Source organism: Nasonia vitripennis, assembly GCF_009193385.2.
Source record: "Nasonia vitripennis strain AsymCx chromosome 1 unlocalized genomic scaffold, Nvit_psr_1.1 chr1_random0007, whole genome shotgun sequence".
Classification (NCBI taxonomy): Eukaryota; Metazoa; Arthropoda; class Insecta; order Hymenoptera; family Pteromalidae; genus Nasonia; species Nasonia vitripennis.
In genome coordinates this window covers 1,410,331-1,429,652 of record NW_022279594.1, presented here as the reverse complement: position 1 = coordinate 1,429,652, position 19,322 = coordinate 1,410,331, and the positions used below count along the sequence as shown (strand labels likewise).

The window sequence follows — 19,322 nt, the reverse complement described above, 5'->3', positions numbered from 1 at the left end:
CGATAAACAAAATTTATCACCTCAGAATAACCCCCTAGTAGCAGACTAGCTTACGCATTATTCGCATCATTAACTAAAAAAGTAACACATTTCAATACTCACCATAAAGATAAGCACAAATTATTTTCGCTATGAAGACTAGCATTTTGTGACAGACGACTAATATGTTTTGAAAACCTCAATTTTGAAATTACTAAAAATATTTCTTTTGCACCACGAATATCTCCTTTCGCAATATTTTAATTTAGCATTTGGTTTATAAACTTTTTCATCTCGAAATATCAGTTTATAAATTTTGAATTTTGCTTCCTCCTAGAGTAAGCTTTGTAATAGTAAAATTTTGAGTTTCGTCAAAACTTCTAGTAAATACTTTTTGGTGTGTTACAAGTTCAAATCAAATGTTTTTAGAAAATGTCCGTATGGATGTGGGTGTGTGAGTGTGCATTAGTGTGTGTGTGTGTGTGTTTTCTATGTGGCGTAGGCAGAGCAAGCTCTGCACAAGTGGCCCTCCGACACTGGATCCCTACAGGTAGTATCGTTGAACAATACTTCCGTGGGGCCCGTTAACTAGCCTTTTTTTGGCTTCTCCTTTGAGGTTTGAAATCTCCGTACATCCCCCATCCACTAAGGTGATTAGGGGTTCAGGATCAAACTCGTCTTCTTCATTCTGCATCGTCCTGCCGTCTTCTTTCTTCTGCATCGTTCAGCCGTCTACTTCCTGCCGCCGGTCATCTACTTCAAGCAGCATCGACCGGTCATCCTCTGGACAGACTCAACCCCGACACCTACGTTCCTCTGCATCGGGTGAGGGAGTCTGGGCTCAACTCAGTTACCTACGTTTTTCAGCATCGGTCTGAGAAGCACTTAGAGGTACTCAACCCTAGCTCCTACGTTCCTCTGCATCGGGCAGGGGTGTGAGACCTTAACTTTGTCACCTACGCTCCTCTTTGTTATATGTACAACAAAATGTACAAAAATAAAGAGCAATTAATCTAATCTAATCTAATCCTCTGCATCAGTCCGAGGAGCGTTTTGTATCTATTACCTAGTGGCCTTCGTCCAGCAACAGTTTTACTCAGCTGTTTCGCCATGTTCTTCCCTTCTATTCTCTTCGTCATTTCTAATCTTCTTGATAATAGTCCTTACGTAGTTGTTTACTGCGCACTAGCCATCTTTCGACGCTAGCATAGCTGTCATCATTGACTCAGGGGTTCCTCTCTTTCCATTTCGTATCGCGAACAGTTGCAGAAGACATGTTCCGCATCTTCGTTTGTTTCCAAACTTACTGGGCAATTTGGATTATCCTCTATCTTGAAGCGGTGTAGGTAGGCTCGAAAGCACCCATGTCCGCTCAAAAACTGCGTAAGGTAGTAATTCACTTCCCGGTGTCGTCTATTGGTCCAGCCAACAATACATGGTATGAGGCGGTGCGTCCATCGCCTATTTCCACTGGAGTCCCATTGTCTTTGCCACTCAGCTAGGGTTTGTTCCTTTGCGGATTTCCAAACTTCCTTTTGAGTATTGTCACCACGCCGGTTTTCTTCGTATATATTCTTTCGTTCTGTTGCTAGGAGGTCAATAGGTGGCATGCTTGAAATAGATATGCATGTCAAATTTTATTGATATTGACGAAGTAGTTACAGAAATATTACGGTATACATAAAAACACACACACACACACTTATTTCAAGTTTTATTATATTATATATTTTTGGATTCTATATTCGGGAAAAACAGTTATTTTTTATTTCCTTAACTATTTTTTATGGCCATTTTTTGATTTCTGAAAAACACTATTTTGCGTTTTTTTTTTCAATCATCTCATTGTTACAAACAATTTAGCTATAATGTATTTGAAAGAGAACGAAATTACCTACTTTTCCTCGTTTGGTTCTCGGATCGACCGCTTTGTTCGGCAGATAAAATGAAAAAAATTATATTTTTTTTAAATTCATATCTCTGAAACTAATAAAAAAAAATCATGTCGATGGGTCACGTGTCAAACTATATCCTGTTAAAATTTAAAGTGATTTGACAACTTATTTTTTCAGTAATAAATCAAAAACTGAAAAAAATAAGTTTTTTTTGTGCCTTGATTGCGGACGTAAAAAACCCTTATTGCACATTGAAATTTTGGGAAAAAGTAGATATTTTATGTGTTTTGGCTAAGTTCATTGCATAGCTTTTAAACCCCTATGATTCTCAAGATATCAAAATTTCAATTTTTTTTTTTTAATTTTTTGATTCCTTATATCTAAAGCAATGTAGTCAAATGCTTCAAAATTTTATTTGGTGATTTATTATAAAAAAGCTGACTGCTGCTAAAATTTTAAACAATTTCGTCGAGCTGTTCTCAAGTAAAGAGCTAAAATGTAAAAACCATTTTTCTTAAAACTTTTGCTTCCTCTTAGAGAGGTGTCATTGTGTAAAGACCGTACTTGCTATAAAGACGGGTTGTGCAAGTATACAAATAATTATTTAAATTAAAAGGAACTAGCCTGCGGCTCGAGAGCCTTATGCCACTAGTGTTACGCGCGGACTGAATGATCTGAGTATGTCCCGCGCTTCTCGTCTGCGCGGACGCGTGTTTGTGCGCGGACGGTATTCTATCCCCGTTGCCTGCTAAAACGGACAGGTTAGTTTCGCGCAAACGTTGTTGGTGTCCCAGCATTATAGTCACGAAGACTAGGAAATGTCCACGACTATATTGCTTGCTCTTACCTTGTGTGGCTTATGGTGTTGACAGAAAGTGTATTTTCTCCTTCTATTCTCGTCTCAATGGTTTTAGGTTGTTTTATGGATGTTATCGATTATTAATAATAACTAGCTAAAAACTCGCTCGCTGACGCTCGCTCGTTCTATTTAAACATTGATTCAAGTTTTAAATATATATATATATATATTAGGGTGACCCAATTTAAACGGGCACCGCTCATAACTCGTCAGGGACAGCCACAATCGAAAAAATGGTAGAGACCAAAGTTGTAGGATATCGAAGGGGCAACCCGATGGTGACCTTGGATTTGACCTTGAACGCGTTTTTCAAGGTCATTTGAAGGTCAACTTTAGATTTTTAAATAGGAACCCCATTCTTTTATTGCGGGAATGGAAAGAGCGGTAAATTTTACGTTCAGAATGGTATGTTCGGTTGCGGCACTGAAGGTCATCGCAAGGTCATGCAGCCAGAATGAAACCCCGCCTACGTAATTCCTCTAGCAACGCCAAATTAAAAAAAAGTGGTAGAGACCAAAGTTGTAGGATATCGAGGGGACAACCCGATGGTGACCTTGGATTTGACCTTGAACGCGTTTTTCAAGGTCATTTGAAGGTCAACTTTGGATTTTTAAATAGGAACCCCATTCTTTTATTGCGGGAATGGAAAGAGCGGTAAATTTTACGTTCAGAATGGTATGTTCGGTTGCGGCACTGAAGGTCATCTCAATGTCCTGCAGCCAGAATGAAACCCCGCCTACGTAATTCCTCTAGCAACGCCAAATTAAAAAAAAGTGGTAGAGACCAAAGTTGTTGTATAGGGGGGGGGGAGAATTGTGACCTCGAATTTGAGCCAGTCCTACAAGGTCATTTCAAGGTCAAATTATTTTTTTTTCAAACTTTACTTTTACTTTGTATCCGAGATGAAATCCCTTCTTAGATGTTCTCTGTCCAGCGGCCAAGACGCAAATGAGCCCTCGCTAGCGTCCAAACATAAGTCTCGCTATTCCCCGAATGATCCCTTCCGACGGTTAACTTGCGAATGACTCCTCTAGGTGGTCGCCACCTACCTACCCGAACTCCTGATGTGCGAAAAATAAAAATGGCTCCCGAAATAAGCCTTTTAAAATAAGTCCCGCGCTCAGTCTTGCCACCGCGACTCCGTCGAACCTTCCCCTACGACGCTTAACTCACGAATGATTTTCAAGCAGGCGCCCCGGCCCCGCGCCGTACCTGCCGCCCGAACTTTCGATTTGCAAAAATAAAAATAGCCTCCGAAAATTGTCGAAAGAGTCTCACACTCGGCCTTCCGCCAAAAATATTAACGAAAATTTTTATTAAAAAGCCAATCATCGATACAGAAAAAGATTAAGTAAAACATCGAAGTATTGTAGAAAAACGTCAAAGTTTGATAAAAACGTAAAAAAAAATATTAAATGTTTTATTTTTAAAAAATCATAAATTGATAAACCGTAATGCCAAAATATGAATAGAATTTTACAATAAAAAGCCATCGATACAGAAAAAGAAAAAGTAAAACATCGAAGTATAAAGTAAAAAAGTTTTTATATTTATTTTACACACATTTATTATTTGAATCAGAAATAAATTGCATTATGTTTTTTTAAATAACGTTGTTGTTTTTCCATTTAATTTATTCATAAATTATTATTGTTTTAAGTATACATAGATATACATACATACGTATGTTTGTATACATATGCTATACACACATACATGTAAACACGCATGTTGAAAATACATATGTATAAGCAGAATTATAAAGTTTGTAATACATACCATGTCGTCACACAGATTATACATACAATTACTGGCAACAGTTAATATAATTATTTAGTGATAATTCCACTGTATAAATATTTTAATTCTATTAGAAATATTTTTGCAGCAGAAATTGGTAGGTACTTAAATTTTTTGCACTTTTCTATTAGATAAGTAATAATAAACAACCAACAACACTAAAAAATGTATGTTCATTATTTAAACTTGTACAATATGTAAGCTGTAAAATATTGTATTTAACACGATAATAATTAATTAATAACATACATATTAATATAAACATTGCATCTAAAGTTATGTTAATGTAAAAAAATTTTTATCTAACGTAACAGAATATTTGTTATTGTTAACAAATGAAGATTGTACTTTTTACATCATTTCATTTAATATTAAAAATAATACGAATATACATTTTCTATTAAAATTTTTGTATTAATGTCTTGTATAAAAAAAGTTCTGCAATACGTAATGAAGGTATTTCTTGAAGAATCAATTTACTTAAAATTAAAAAATGTTTGATATAATTTCAAGTCATAGCGATTATTCTAGAAAATATTGTTTAAGAGCTAAATATTCCGATTAATTACCCATATTTTAAATGTATGTATAAGTTTGATTTCACTTCATAAAATTTAATAAGTTAAAATAAATCTTTTACTAAAATACAATTTTAACTATTTTATAAGTTATCTATTAAAATTTACTTTTAACACTTTTGGAATTACAAAATATTTATTTATTATCTATTTCATAAAAGCTTCCTAATCAATAAATTATTTTATAATAAAAAATTAATAATTACTATTTGCAATTAAATAATTGTTTAAGTAGTTTTTTATTTATTATTTTTTGCAGAAAACAGTCTAAGTTCTAGTAATGCAGTAGAATTTTTAAATTTACTTAGATATTTATCGACTTCAAATACTAATTTAATAATTGAAAATATGTGATTTGAGTCATTTTTTTTATTTTTGTAATATTTATAATCTAAGTAAATATGCCGGACTATAGTCGAAGCGAAATTGTTGATATTTTATTGATTTTGGGAGAGTGTCGAAGAAATTATAATGCAGCAGCACAATTATATCGGAGGCGTTTCCCAAACAGAAATCATCATCTATCTCGAAGTACGATCCAGAGAATTGAACAGCGAGAGAGGCGAGGACCTCAAAGATCACGACAACGTCATAGAGTAATGACTATCGAGCGAAATGATCCACGAGTATTGGTGGTGCTTGCCAAAATAATTTGACCTTGAAATGACCTTGTAGGACTGGCTCAAATTCGAGGTCACAATTCTCCCCCCCCCCCCCCCCTATACAACTACTTTGGTCTCTACCACTTTTTTTTAATTTGGCGTTGCTAGAGGAATTACGTAGGCGGGGTTTCATTCTGGCTGCAGGACATTGAGATGACCTTCAGTGCCGCAACCGAACATACCATTCTGAACGTAAAATTTACCGCTCTTTCCATTCCCGCAATAAAAGAATGGGGTTCCTATTTAAAAATCCAAAGTTGACCTTCAAATGACCTTGAAAAACGCATTCAAGGTCAAATCCAAGGTCACCATCGGGTTGCCCCTTCGATATCCTACAACTTTGGTCTCTACCATTTTTTCGATTGTGGCTGTCCCTGACGAGTTATGAGCGGTGCCCGTTTAAATTGGGTCACCCTGTATATATATATATATATATATATATATATATATATGTATTCCACAAATTTATGATAATAGAAATATGAAACAAAAACAATAATAAAAAAATATATCAATAATTAAATATAATTTTATTTTAAAATTAAAAGTAATTGTATTATAACATTAAAACGTAATACTTCTTATTTAAATTTATGCGATATAATGTATTAAATATAATACCTAAGGGATTTAATTATATTTACCAACCTTGACGAGAAAAATCGCGTAATTTATCACACAGTTAATTACGTAATAAATTACTTAAATTCTTACGAAATGAATTACACATAGCGTGATTTTTCACGTGAGAAATCATATCAGAAACCAATTATAAAACTCATCACAAATCTTAAGTCATATAATTATTAAGACAAATAAAAGTGTCTTAAAGAATAAGGTAATGAATTATAAAATTGAGAATCAGGGTTCCATCCTCAATTAAGGTAAAGTTTTTTTTATTTTTTTGTACTTAGTCAATTTATTTGGATTAGCATTAACATTTATTTAGTAAAAATAAATACTTCAATTTTATGAGTATTTTCTGACGAAATTTTTAATGTGATTTCTTACGTGAGAAATCACGCCCAATAATTATATGATAAATCATATGATTCTTTTTGTCAGGAAATATATTAAACATAAAAAAAAGAACTAAATTTGACGTCAAGACTATTACATCATTATTAACGATAAATGAAAAATTGCGAAATATTTGTCATATATATATTTAAGACTAATGTATGTATAATAAATATTCATTTAAAATTTATGATTATAGGAACACAAAAGATTCTATAGAAATATTAGGATATATTCAATTACGCCAATAGTGGGGTCAGATCAAAGAAATTATTATATGATAGCGAGGTTATAATCATTTGTTTTCGTATAACTTTCAGAGCTTTCGAATATATCCATCAGGTGTACCACTTTTGCCTTAACCTGCGAATATTTAAAACGAGATCAATTATCATATTATGGCCCATTTTTCAAAATTACAACTATGTCAGATTTATCTATTTATTAATTTATACTACAAAATTTGAGTTAGCAATATTGAAATATTTAATTTCAATTGAATGTAATTATAAGATTATTTTAAAGTTATAAATTAAAAAATGTTAAATGAAAATTATATTAATATATTATTATAAATCATGATTCGTGGGGTGCGTGGTAGCATAGCTGGGTAAATTGCCCTGTTGATAAAATGACGTCATTATTTTCAATAAGGTGAGTACGTTATTATGATAATAATAATATGTATTGTTTTATCATAAGCGTTCAATGATCTAATTATTGAATAATCGAAACAATAGTGTATATATTCATCCTGAATTTCAAATTACACATTCTATAAATTTAAGAGAAAATATTCATTCAAATCATATATTATCTAAGTTTTCTAATAATTTAAATGTTGAATTACCTACAATTGATTTAACTAAAAATGAAAAAATAGCGCAAAAAACAAATTTAACTTTGTTTAATCCTAAAAGTGCAAATATAAAAGCAAACCATTTTGATTCTAATATAAAATCATATTCTATTTCATATTCTGGAAACATAATGAAAAGTAATAATTATGCAATTAATAGCGATTTAACTTCAAATTATATTTTTTCTGATAATTCAATGTTAAAAAATAATATTCATTTTTCTTCTATTCGAAAGCGAAATCGAAATGCGAAGCGAAATCAAAATTCAACATCCAGAATTCCATATAACCCATTGGATAATTTTGATTCATCGCCTCAAATTAAAATTCGTAAATTAAATAATTCTGTGGAAACATCAAATAAAATTTTATTAGCTTATGTTCCATTGCACTGTTACAATGCCGCTACCCTAAGTGGGTCTTGGGCCTTGTCGTCCAGATCGGACAGGTGGGTGCCTATCATCACTACACAGCGCGTCCTTAGGTTGCGGATAGAGGAACAGCCCCTGAGAAAGAGGTTAGCTGCGAATAAATTGAATAAGCAGCCGCGGACAGCCGATAGGAACAGGCGTGGGTGTGATGAGCCCACACTGTCGAACGCATTCATCTAGAAACACTACGCAAGCACCACAACAACAAAAACACTTCACATTATCTCTTATCTCTCAATCTATCTCTTTCATCACACATTACAAAAATGGGCAAAAATCCTGCTGCCGAGGAGGATGCGGGAGCGATGACAACTGCCCCGAAAGGGGATGTGTAGAATGATTCGTCACCTGGTCTTACGCGGTAACGATGCCAGCGAAGGCGCGCTGCCTTGCAGGGGGCGTTAGGATGCGAGAATGAAACCGTAGTGTGTCTGACGACGAATTGACACTGTCCTCGTCAAAGTCGGAAAGCTCTCATACTTAGTTCTAGAGAGGTATGGGGGTTATCACCTCTAGAACGGTGGACTCACCTGCGATTTAACATAACATCATGGCTCAAAAAAATCAAATCCGAACCAAAAGGGACTTAAGGGTCGGAACTTGGAATATTCGCAGTCTATACAGAACAGGTGCGTTTAAAGAACTCGTAAAGGAAGCTGATAGGTACAATCTAGATTTGGTAGCAATACAGGAATCGCGGTGGCCAGATGGCGGAGTACTAGCATCGGGTAACTTCACGTACCTGTATGGGGCCGGGAATGGGGGATCTCTAGGCATCGGGTTTCTCGTAAGCAAAAGCATCATACATTCGGTTAAAAGTTTAAAATCCGTCAATGATAGGCTCTCGTACATCATTATCGAAGGTGAATAGTATAGATATGTATTTATTAATGTACACTGTCCTACGGAGGAGAAAGAAGAAGAAGCTAAGGATCTCTATTACGAAACTTTAGAGCAGGTAATCGACCAGTTCGCGTCTTACAACACAAGAATAGTATTAGCCGATTTCAATGCTAAAATAGGTAGGGAGGAAATGTTTAGGCCTACTATAGGTAAGGAAAGCCTGCACGAAGCCAGCAATGATAACGGTAATAGGGTCATAAATTTCGCGGCGGCAAAAGATCTTATAATCAAAACTACGTGTTTTAAGCACAAGAACATACACAAGGCAACGTGGACATCGCCGGACGGGGCCACACAGAACCAAATTGATCATTTTCTCATTGAAAAAAGACGTCATACTAATGTTCTTGACGTAAGGGCTTACAGAGGGGCAGATAGCGACTCGGACCACTTCCTAGTAGTAGCCAAATTAAGAGCTAGTCTAGTAGCGAATCAAAATAGTAAGCGAGCAAAAAAGGTAGAAAGCTTCGATATTGAGAAACTACGAGATAGAACAGAGCGAATTAGGTACCAGATAGAAATTAATAACAGGTTTCAGGCACTTGAAGAAGCAAACACATCGCCGGAGGGGAATGACGAACCGAATAGCTTATGGGGGGACATCGAAGAAACGGTAAAAGAGGCCGCGAACAAAGTACTGGGTAAAAAGAAAAAGCCAAAGAGCAAACCATGGTTTGACGAAGAGTGCGAACTCTGGTTTGAAAGGCGCAAAAAGGCTAAATTAGATAGCTTACAAAATAGAAGCGATAGGACCGTAGAAGAGTATTCTAACGTAAGGAAGCAGACGAGCGCGATCTACAGAAATAAGAAGCGGGAGTATCAAAAGAATCTTACTAGGAGAATAGAAACTAACAGTAAGGAAAATAACCCCCGCGAAATGTACAGAGGGATTAACGCCATCAGAAAGGGTTTTAGGAGTACAGCGCAATTGATGAAGGACGAAAAAGGGGACCTCGTAACAAATGACAACGAATTACTGTCGCTGTGGAAAAATTATTTCGATAAATTATTAAACGTGCACGAAAATAGCGAAGAATTAGGGGACGAAATTCACACTGCTGAACCCCACGTGGAGGAACCGAGCTACCAAGAACTAGAGGCCGCGATTAAAAAACTAAAAAACAATAAAGCCGCGGGAAATGACTATACCAGATGAGTTACTCAAATATGGGGGCGTCGAGCTCACTTTCAAAATCTATAAACTAGTATGTGCCATCTGGAAAAATGAAACAATACCCGAAAATTGGAAGGAATCTATCATTATACCGATTTTTAAAAAGGGGGATAAGACAGACTGCAATAACTATAGGGGTATTTCACTTTTAGCAACGTGCTACAAGCAAAGTCAAACGTAATACAAGCTAGACTCACTCCATTCGCGGAAGATATAGTAGGAGATTATCAGTGCGGATTTCGACGCAACAGATCGACGAGCGATCAAATGTTTACCATAAGACAGTTGTTAGAGAAAAAGTGGGAATTTTGCGAAACCATACACCAACTATTTATAGATTTTAAAAAAGCGTACGACTCTATTAAGCGAAGCAAAATGTATCAAATTCTAGTACTTCTCGGTGTACCGAAAAACTCGTGAGATTAATTCAAATATGTCTGAACGGAAGCACGGGAAAGGTCCGAGTAGGCGGTAATGTATCAGAACCCTTCATGATACGCGATGGTTTAAAACAAGGGGATGGGCTCTCTACGGTGCTGTTCAACTTAACGTTAGAGTATGCCGTTAGAAAAATGCAGGTTAGCCAGCTGGGCGCAACGCTTAATGGAACAACGCAAATACTAGGCTACGCAGATGATTTGGATATACTGGGGGATTGTAGGGAAACGGTAGCAAGAAACGCGGAAATCCTCATAAAAGCGGTGGAGTATACAGGGATAGAAGTGAGTGAATCAAAAACAAAGTACATGATTGTGGATAAGCTAGGCATCTGCAGAGGGGAGGAAGATCTCAGAGTTGGGAATTTTACTTTTGAAAAGGTTAGCGAATTCAGGTATCTGGGTAAGACCATAAATGATAGAAACGAGATTAATGTCGAAATAAATAAGAGACTCCATTCGGGTAATGCTTGCTTCTACGCCGTTGTCTAAAAACGTTAAAATAAGAATATACAGGACAATAATACTGCCGGTGGTTCTGTACGGGTGCGAAACGTGGGCTCTCACTAAGCAGGCGGACAACCGTTTTAGGGTATTTGAAAATAAAGTCTTGCAAAAAATATACGGACCGAAGAAAGATGAGGAAACCGGGGAATGGAGGAGACTACACAATGAGTTACACAATCTGTACGCGTCACCAAATATTAACAGAATAATAAAATCGCGCAGATTGGGATGGGCAGGGCACGTAGCGAGAATGCAAGACGACCGTACGGCAGCGCGTGTCATGAAGGGCAGGCCGATGGTAACGCGACCTCTAGGTAGACCTAGACGTAGATGGGAGGACAACGTAAAAGTGGATCTAGTAGAAATAGGACGGGTGGGGGTCGATCGGAGAGGTGCATCTTGGGTGGGGTTGACACAAGGTAGGGCAGCGTGAAAGGCTTGCGTAGATGAGGCGATAAACTTTCGAGTTCCAAATGCCATGTAAAAAAAAAATGTTCCATTGCAAGATTTAAAATTTACTAATCCTGAAACATATCATAAATGGCATGATGATAAATTTAAAATCAATGAATCAAATAGAAAATTAAATGAATACCATAATATGAACTCAAAAAAAAAAAAAATTTCTTCAAAAACAGAAAGAGTAGATAGGCTATAGGCATACCAAAACATAGGCATACTAAAACACCTCCTCTCCTCTCAGAGTGTTTTGGTACCCGATGGAAGAGGAGGGATCCCCTCTCTCTCTCTCCAAGATACTAAAACACCCTCTCGCCTCTCAGAGTGTTTTAATACCCGATTAGAGAGTGGGAGAGTATCCCCAGTCTACCCCCGTATGTATTTTTTTGAAAGCCTATAGCGTTCTTTCAATCCCTTCCCTTGCATGAGCGATTCAAAGTTTTCTCACCGCCTACAAATGCTATTGGCTGCTTGTGGGACCACCCCTAATTTTAAGTCCCAATTAGCTTTCTCAGAAAAGCTAGGCAATTTTCCTTCCAGAGATCCGCTTTTAGCGATTGACAAGTGGCGTAGAGACAATGGTCACAAAAATGCACTCAGACCGATAGGCCTGCAGAGAGCCCGAAGATGAACATGAGCTGATAGGACTAGAGAACGACAAACAATACTTATAGTGATTGACGAGTAACCTAGAGGCATGCACCAAGACCGATGGCTCTCGTGATAGTCATTTTTGGCAGGAGATACCTTATTTTGTTGCGCTACCTGCAGAGAGCGCGGAGATTAACACGTCGTACTGGCTTTGACGAGTTTCCTAGAGGCCTGCAGGAAATCCCCCAAAAAGATGCAGAGGCACCGATAAGTTTTATGAAGATACCCCTCCCTTTTTTTCGTTTCGCTAGCAGTGGACGAAAATACATGAGTGTTGCAGATACCTGCAGAGATGAACGTTGTAAAGGCTTTTAGCGTTTGACGAGTGACCGAAGAGGCCCGCAGGAATCTAGAAACTATACCCGCTGGCAAGACCTTTCTTTTTGTTTCGCTATCCACGGTGAAAATCAATTATTTTTTGGAAAAGGTCTGCAAAAGTGCCCATAGATTATCTCACGAAGGCAAGTGAAATTTTTATTTGACGGGGAGGAGCATGGTCAAGGGAGGTGTTTTTGAAATTAAGGGAGGAACATTTTTCTCTAATTAGAGGACTTTTCAGGAAAGTAGTGGGAAAAGAAGCTCAGCAAATCAGAGGATTTTCGGCAAAATAATGAAAAGTGTGCTCCTGTTTTCGAGTATAAATAACCCCTCAAGATACACCGGAGTCAGTCACAGGTTTTCTTGCAAGCTGTCAAGAAAATGTCTTCGAAGAAAAGTTCATCAATACAGCCTTCTCGGAGCCGACGAAGTATACAGGATGCTCAGGAGCGTATACCTTGGCTGATCTCCAACGCACCGACTCTCCTGACGATGCTAGACTACGTGTCCTGGGCCATGGACATAGTAGAAACATGTAAGTTAATTTTCTTATTACTCCACTTTAAAGTCACGAATTTTTTAAGTTTTTAATTAATTTATTTGAATTTTTTTAATGTTGCAGTGCCGCAACCACCGAATGCTGCTTTGCAACAATTGGCGCCGCGACGATCGCCGGCAGCTGACCCGCCTCGGCGATCCCCGGTGACTGACCCGCCGCGTCGATCTCCGGCGGCTGACCCACCGCGGCGATCCCCGGCTGCTGACCCGCCGCGGCGATCGCCGGCAGCTGACCCGCTTCGACGATCCCCAGTGGCTGACCCACCGCATCGATCGCCGACAGCTGACCTGCCTCAACGATCCCCGGCGGTTGACCCGCCGCAGCGATCCCCAGCTGCTAACTCGTCTGGGCGATCCCCAATGGCTGAGCAGCCTCGGCAATCCTCGGCGACCCGAAGAAGACGGTCTCGTTCGAGCTCGAGCTCCAGCTCGAGTTCGAGTTCAAGCTCGAGCTCTAGTTCGAGCTCCAGTTCAAGCGGAACATCATCCAGTTGCACATCGTGCAAATCCGTTAAAAGTATACGCGATCTCAAGCGGATTCCTAAAATTACATCCTCGAATATGAAGAGAAAAGCAAATGGTAAAAATATTAAATTTATTCTAAAAATGATAACTTTATTTTCAATAAAATAATAATACCAATTTGATTTCTTATTTTTACAGAACAAGAAGGCAACGAGCAGAAGAAGAAGAAGGCAGGAGAGAGAGAGACGTCACCAAAACCAGGAACATCTACAATGACTTCAGGTAAAAATGCTTTAACAGTAAATTAGTTTTATTTTGTATAATTTTTTTGTTCGTTTAATTTTTTCAGAGGTTACGAGACTAGTACCGAGACGTGGTATTTTACAATTGAAAAGGACAGACAGTCAACAGCAGCAGCAACAGCAGCAACAGCAGCAACATCAGCAACAGCCACAGCAGCAGCAGCAACAGCAGCAGCAACAACATCAGCAGCAACAGCAGCTGCAACCACAGCCGCAGCATCAACACCAACAGCGACCACAGCAACAACAACGCAATTTTCCGAGGATTATAGATGATGAGATAATAATAGATCATCTAAACGTAAATAAAATTTACAAAAATTATAAAAAAAAATAAATTTAAAGAACTGTGAACACCTCACCATTAATTAAAACTTTGAATTCCGGAAAATTCCCGCCAGCGCTGACCGTTGATTAACTGAAGCTGATGCGCATGCGCGTCAGCTCCGGTTAACCTACGACGGACACTGGCGGGAGTTTTCCCAAATTCAAAGTTTTATTTAACGATAGGTGTACGAAATTTTTAGAAAAGTTGAAAAAATTGTCAAATATTTAAGAAAATTTAGGTATGATTTTTAAATTGAATTATTCTGCTCTTTGTCTTCGTTTTAGTCTAAGTAAATAAATGAACTAATCTAATAAATTGACTACGTGTGAATAAGAGGTAATGACAAATTTCAATCCCTTTTCAAATTAATAATAAAAGTTTTCATATTTTTTTATAATAAAAAATAACAACTGTGTACAAAATTTTAATTTTTCTAAAAAAAAATCATTTTATTCAATAATTTTTTTCATAGTACATTTCAATAATTATCAACTTCGTCTTGACTAAATTTTTCAGACAAATAATTTAATAACCATGCTCTTATTGAAAGAGCATTATGGACGGCACATGATGGTTTTCTTCTAATAGAAAGATGATGGTGCAAGCAAAAGTAATTTTTATTACTTTTTATGTTCTCAAGCGGAGGGCATCCAAGATCTTCGACATTACATATTAGACTGAAAAAAAATAATGTGGATAAAATGAAGTATTAAAAGCATGAAAAAAAAAGAACTGAAGGAATGTATAAATACTTACGTATTCGGCAAATAATTTTTCAACCACAGTGCTTTCTGTTCTCCCTTAACGAATATCTTTTTAACATCTCGTGTAAAGATTTGTAAGACATGTTGAAGTCGATGGTATGGAATGTCACCAGAATTCCATTCAATTCCATGGTGACTTTTTTCTAGCCAATATATCATACATTTTTCTTCCTCGGTTCTTCCCACGGCAATGGAGACTTGAAGAGGTAAGCAGTTGGTAAAGCTGTTTTTCTTATATTGAGAAAACTAATTTCCTTGAAAATGAAAGTATCCGCAGCAATTCTTTGAAATCCTTGTATGTCAACAATATAAACATTTTCTTCCGGATATTTCAGTATGGTATTTTGAAACATCTTTTTGCATTCACACATTGCAGTCATCTTGCAGCTTCGTACAGTTAGTTCTATAAGACGAATTTATTGTAAATGAACAGATGAATTTTGTCATCCTGCTTATATAAGAAGAAACTCCACCTTGGTTGTCACACAATTGGTTGTCAAAAAGAAGCATAGACCTCATTGGTCTAAAAATAGAAAATTCATCCCCTCCCAAGAAAATATCCCTTCTCCTCGTCATGACTGCTTCTCAGAGAATGCTCCTCAGCTTTTCAATATCGAAGATGACCACTTCTCATTGGAACAAAGATAGAAAATCCATCCCTTCCCGAGAAAATATCCCTTCTCCTTGTCAAACTTCCTATTCATTGGTAGTTTCTAAAATTTTCCGCCTTTTCTTTCGTGGTCTCGTCTATATATAGCAAGAAATTTTACTGTGAGGAGCAGACTTCGTCTACCACAGTACACGAAAGTAGTTCTTTATAAAATTCTGTTTTGTGAGTGTTAAGTGAAAAAGTAAATATAGCTTCATTTCAACTTTTTGAACGCCTTGTTGAAGTAGTGCGTGATACTTTGCGAAATATACATGAAATGAGCAATAATGATATTCATTATTGGCTGGACATGTGCAATTCCACAATAAAGGAATTGAACGAAAAAAACGACAAAGCTAATCTTGCAAGAGGAGAAAAGCAGAAATATCAAACTTGTATGACACATCTATCATGTGTGCAAGTTCAACTCCAACAATCTTAATCATTTCTTCTCAGTTTGACCTTGAACTGGCCTTGAACCTGACGAGATGGGGCCAAACTGATTCCGGATTTGGATTCAGCGACCAAAAAAACATAAATATATGGCATTTTAATTTTTTTAAACCTTTTCTTCTTAATTTGACCTCCAACTGACCTTGACCCTGACGTGATTCGAATTCAGCGACCCGAAAAACATAAAGATAGATAGGTCTGATTTCTTGCGCAGACAACTTTTTTTATTTTGTGTGCCGGTGTAATCATTGTTTCAAGTATGCTATACTTTCAGCATTGCATCCTAGTGAAACTAATCTCAATAGAGTTAATCAACATCGTTTGTATGAGAACGAGCTGAACTTTGGTGATATAGAATTTCCAGTGAAACTCAAAGATGTTCCGAAATTCGAAAAATTAAATGATATTTCAATAAATGTATACATATTAAAAAAGTACAATGCAAAATTCGAAGTATCGCCATGCCATATTACAAAAGAAAAGAAAGAAAAAAATGTTAATCTACTCCTCATTCAAGATTTTTACTAGATGAAAATGAAGAAAATAATCATGATGATGGCGGAAGCTTGCCTAAATACCACTACGTTTGGATTAAATATCTGTCTCGACTTTTAAGCACTCAATTAAGTAAATCTCATGTAAAATCATACCACTGCGAAAGGTGTTTACAAATATTTTACTGTGAAGAAAGGTTGGAAATGCACGAAAATGATTGCAAAAATTTAATTAATGTCGAATTAATTTGCCCGACTTTAAGAATAACATTCTTAAATTTGAAGATTACAATAAAAGTGAAAAAGTTCCTTTTGTTATGTATGCAGATTTTGAATGTTTGTTCAAGCCTACTGAAAATGAAAATGCTTTTCAGCTTCATGAAGCATATAGCATAGGCTATTATATAAAGTGCAGCTTCGATGACAGTTTATCTGTTTATAAATCATACAGACAAGAAAATGAAGATGAAGAGACACCGGCAAAATGGTTTGTTCGAGAACTGAAAGGAATTAGTGAAAAGATTGATCTACTCTACAAAAATCCAAAACCAATGAGACGTCTTCGGACGTCATCTGTTTGCCATATATGCCGAAAGCCTATCAAAAGTGAAGAACTCGCAGTACGAGACCATTGTCATCTAACAGGACGGTACGTTAGTTTTTAATGTATACAAATATTTAACTTAAATGCTATACAACATGTAAGACTTTTTTTTCTATTTAGTTTCAGAGGTGCAGCTCACAATTCATGCAATTTAAATTACAAGGATTCGAGGTTTGTGCCGGTTATCTTTCATAACCTCAATTATGACACATACTTAATTTTGAAAGAGATTGCTACTTCTACAATAATGAATGGACGAGTATCTCTGATACCTCACAACAAAGAAAAATATATTTCATTTACGAAGTATATAGATGACTGTGACATCAGTTTTAGATTTATAGATTCATGGCGTTTTTTACCATCATCGTTGGAAAAGCTTGCATCATATTTGGAAACCGTGCCGATAGCAGTAAATGAGTTTAAAAATGATGGATTAACAGATGAACAAATCAATCTTCTTAGACGAAAAGGTATATTTCCATATGATTTCGTAGATGGATTGGACAAGTTGATGACTACAAAACTGCCAGAGAAGAATGAGTTTTACAATAAACTAACAGATTCTCATATTATTGACGAAGACTATCACTATGCTGTTACAGTATGGAATATGTTTACTATAAAAACTTTGGGCGAATATTCAGATTTGTACTTGAAAACAGATGTTTTATTATTAGCTGACGTCTTCGAAAGTTTTCGAGAGGCATCTCTGAAAGCGTATAGTTTATGCCCTGTACACTTTTACACGACTCCAGGTCTCACATTTTCAGCAGCTCTAAAAATGTCAAAAGTGGAATTGGAGCTTCTTACAGATATAGATATGCTGATGTTTATTGAAGCAGGCATTCGAGGAAGAATAAGTCAATGTTGCAATCGGTATGCTAAGGCGAACAATCCGTACATGGGACCATCATACGATAAGAATCAGAAAATGAAGACACTCTTATATTTTGATATTAATAATCTTTATGGATGGGCTATGGTGCAGTATTTACCAGTGGGAAAATTCAAATGGATCGAATATGAAACGAATTCAAATTTTTTCAATGCACCACCAGACTCTGATACAGGCTACTTTGCTGAAGTAGATTTAGAGTATCCTGAAGAAATACATGATGATCATCAAGACTTGCCTTTTTGTGCAGAGCATCGTACACCCCCTGGCTCAAAGCAAAAGAAACTGTTGACTACTTTGAACGGTAAGAAAAGGTATGTCATTTATTATCTTGCGTTAAAACAGTTATTAGATAATGGACTTCGACTAAAATAAGTACATAGGATTCTAAGTTTTGAGCAGAAGCCTTGGCTCAAACCATATGTTCAATTTAATACAGAGAAGAGAAAGCAGGCCAAGAATGAGTTTGAAAAACTTTTCTACAAGTTATTAATTAATGCAGTATATGGTAAGTGCATCGAGCGAGAACGATCTCGCGTTGATGTGCGATTAGCGAATAAATTTACAGGTCGATATGGAGCAGAAGCACGTGTAGCTCAACCAAATTTTCATAGTTGTGCTATCTTTGATGAAAATTTGGTTGCTATACAGCTAAAGAGAACAAGTATTACAATTAAAAAACCAATATACGTTGGTCTCAGCATTCTCGATTTGTCTAAAACATTGTTATACGATTTTCATTATTCATATATGAAGCGTCGACTTGGGGACAAATGTAAACTCCTTTACACCGACACAGATAGTCTAATATATGAAGTCGTTGACGTGGATATGTATACAATAATGAAAGAAGACTTGCATAAATTTGATACTTCTGATTACAAAGAGAACAATCAATTTGGAATCCCGCGTGTCAATAAAAAAGTGCCTGGATTAATGAAAGATGAATGCTGTGGCAAGATTATGACGGAATTTATTGGTTTACGTAGCAAAATGTATAATATTTTGATAGATGGATCTGAGACTGTGAAAAAAGCCAAAGGCATAAAATCGAGTGTTGTGAAGAAAACAATCACGTTCGAAGATTATCGAAAATGTCTTGAAGAACAAATTATTGTTAAACGTGAGCAGTGCAACATTCGCTCTAAATTGCATGTAGTGCATACTGAAAAACAGAATAAAATAGCACTAAGTCCGCATGATGATAAAAGATACTTATTACCTCATAGCACAGACACTTTGCCTTGGGGTCATTACCGAATTATTGAGGAACAG

The 19,322-nt window shown here is 36.4% G+C and overlaps 2 protein-coding genes across 7 annotated transcripts in view; one reads left to right on the top strand and one right to left on the bottom strand.

The window, feature by feature from the left end:
• LOC107981625 (sodium/hydrogen exchanger 3) overlaps nucleotides 1–19,322 on the bottom strand; it is a 347,213-nt gene that overhangs the window by 307,784 nt on the left and 20,107 nt on the right. The window lies entirely within an intron of this gene.
• On the top strand, nucleotides 13,389–13,958 carry LOC107981537 (putative uncharacterized protein DDB_G0271974). The gene is made up of 2 exons (XM_031932742.1): nucleotides 13,389–13,670; nucleotides 13,754–13,958. The coding sequence occupies exons 1-2, from the start codon at nucleotides 13,451–13,453 to the stop codon at nucleotides 13,861–13,863; spliced, it is 330 nt and encodes a 109-aa protein (XP_031788602.1). The 5' UTR covers nucleotides 13,389–13,450; the 3' UTR covers nucleotides 13,864–13,958.

Coding starts and splice junctions, on each gene's coding strand:
- LOC107981537 (XM_031932742.1), top strand. CDS start 13,451: ATGGCTGAGCAGCCTCGGCAATCCTCGGCGACCCGAAGAAGACGGTCT. Junction 13,671..13,753: donor TATGAAGAGAAAAGCAAATG/GTAAAAATATTA, acceptor TTATTTTTACAG/AACAAGAAGGCAACGAGCAG.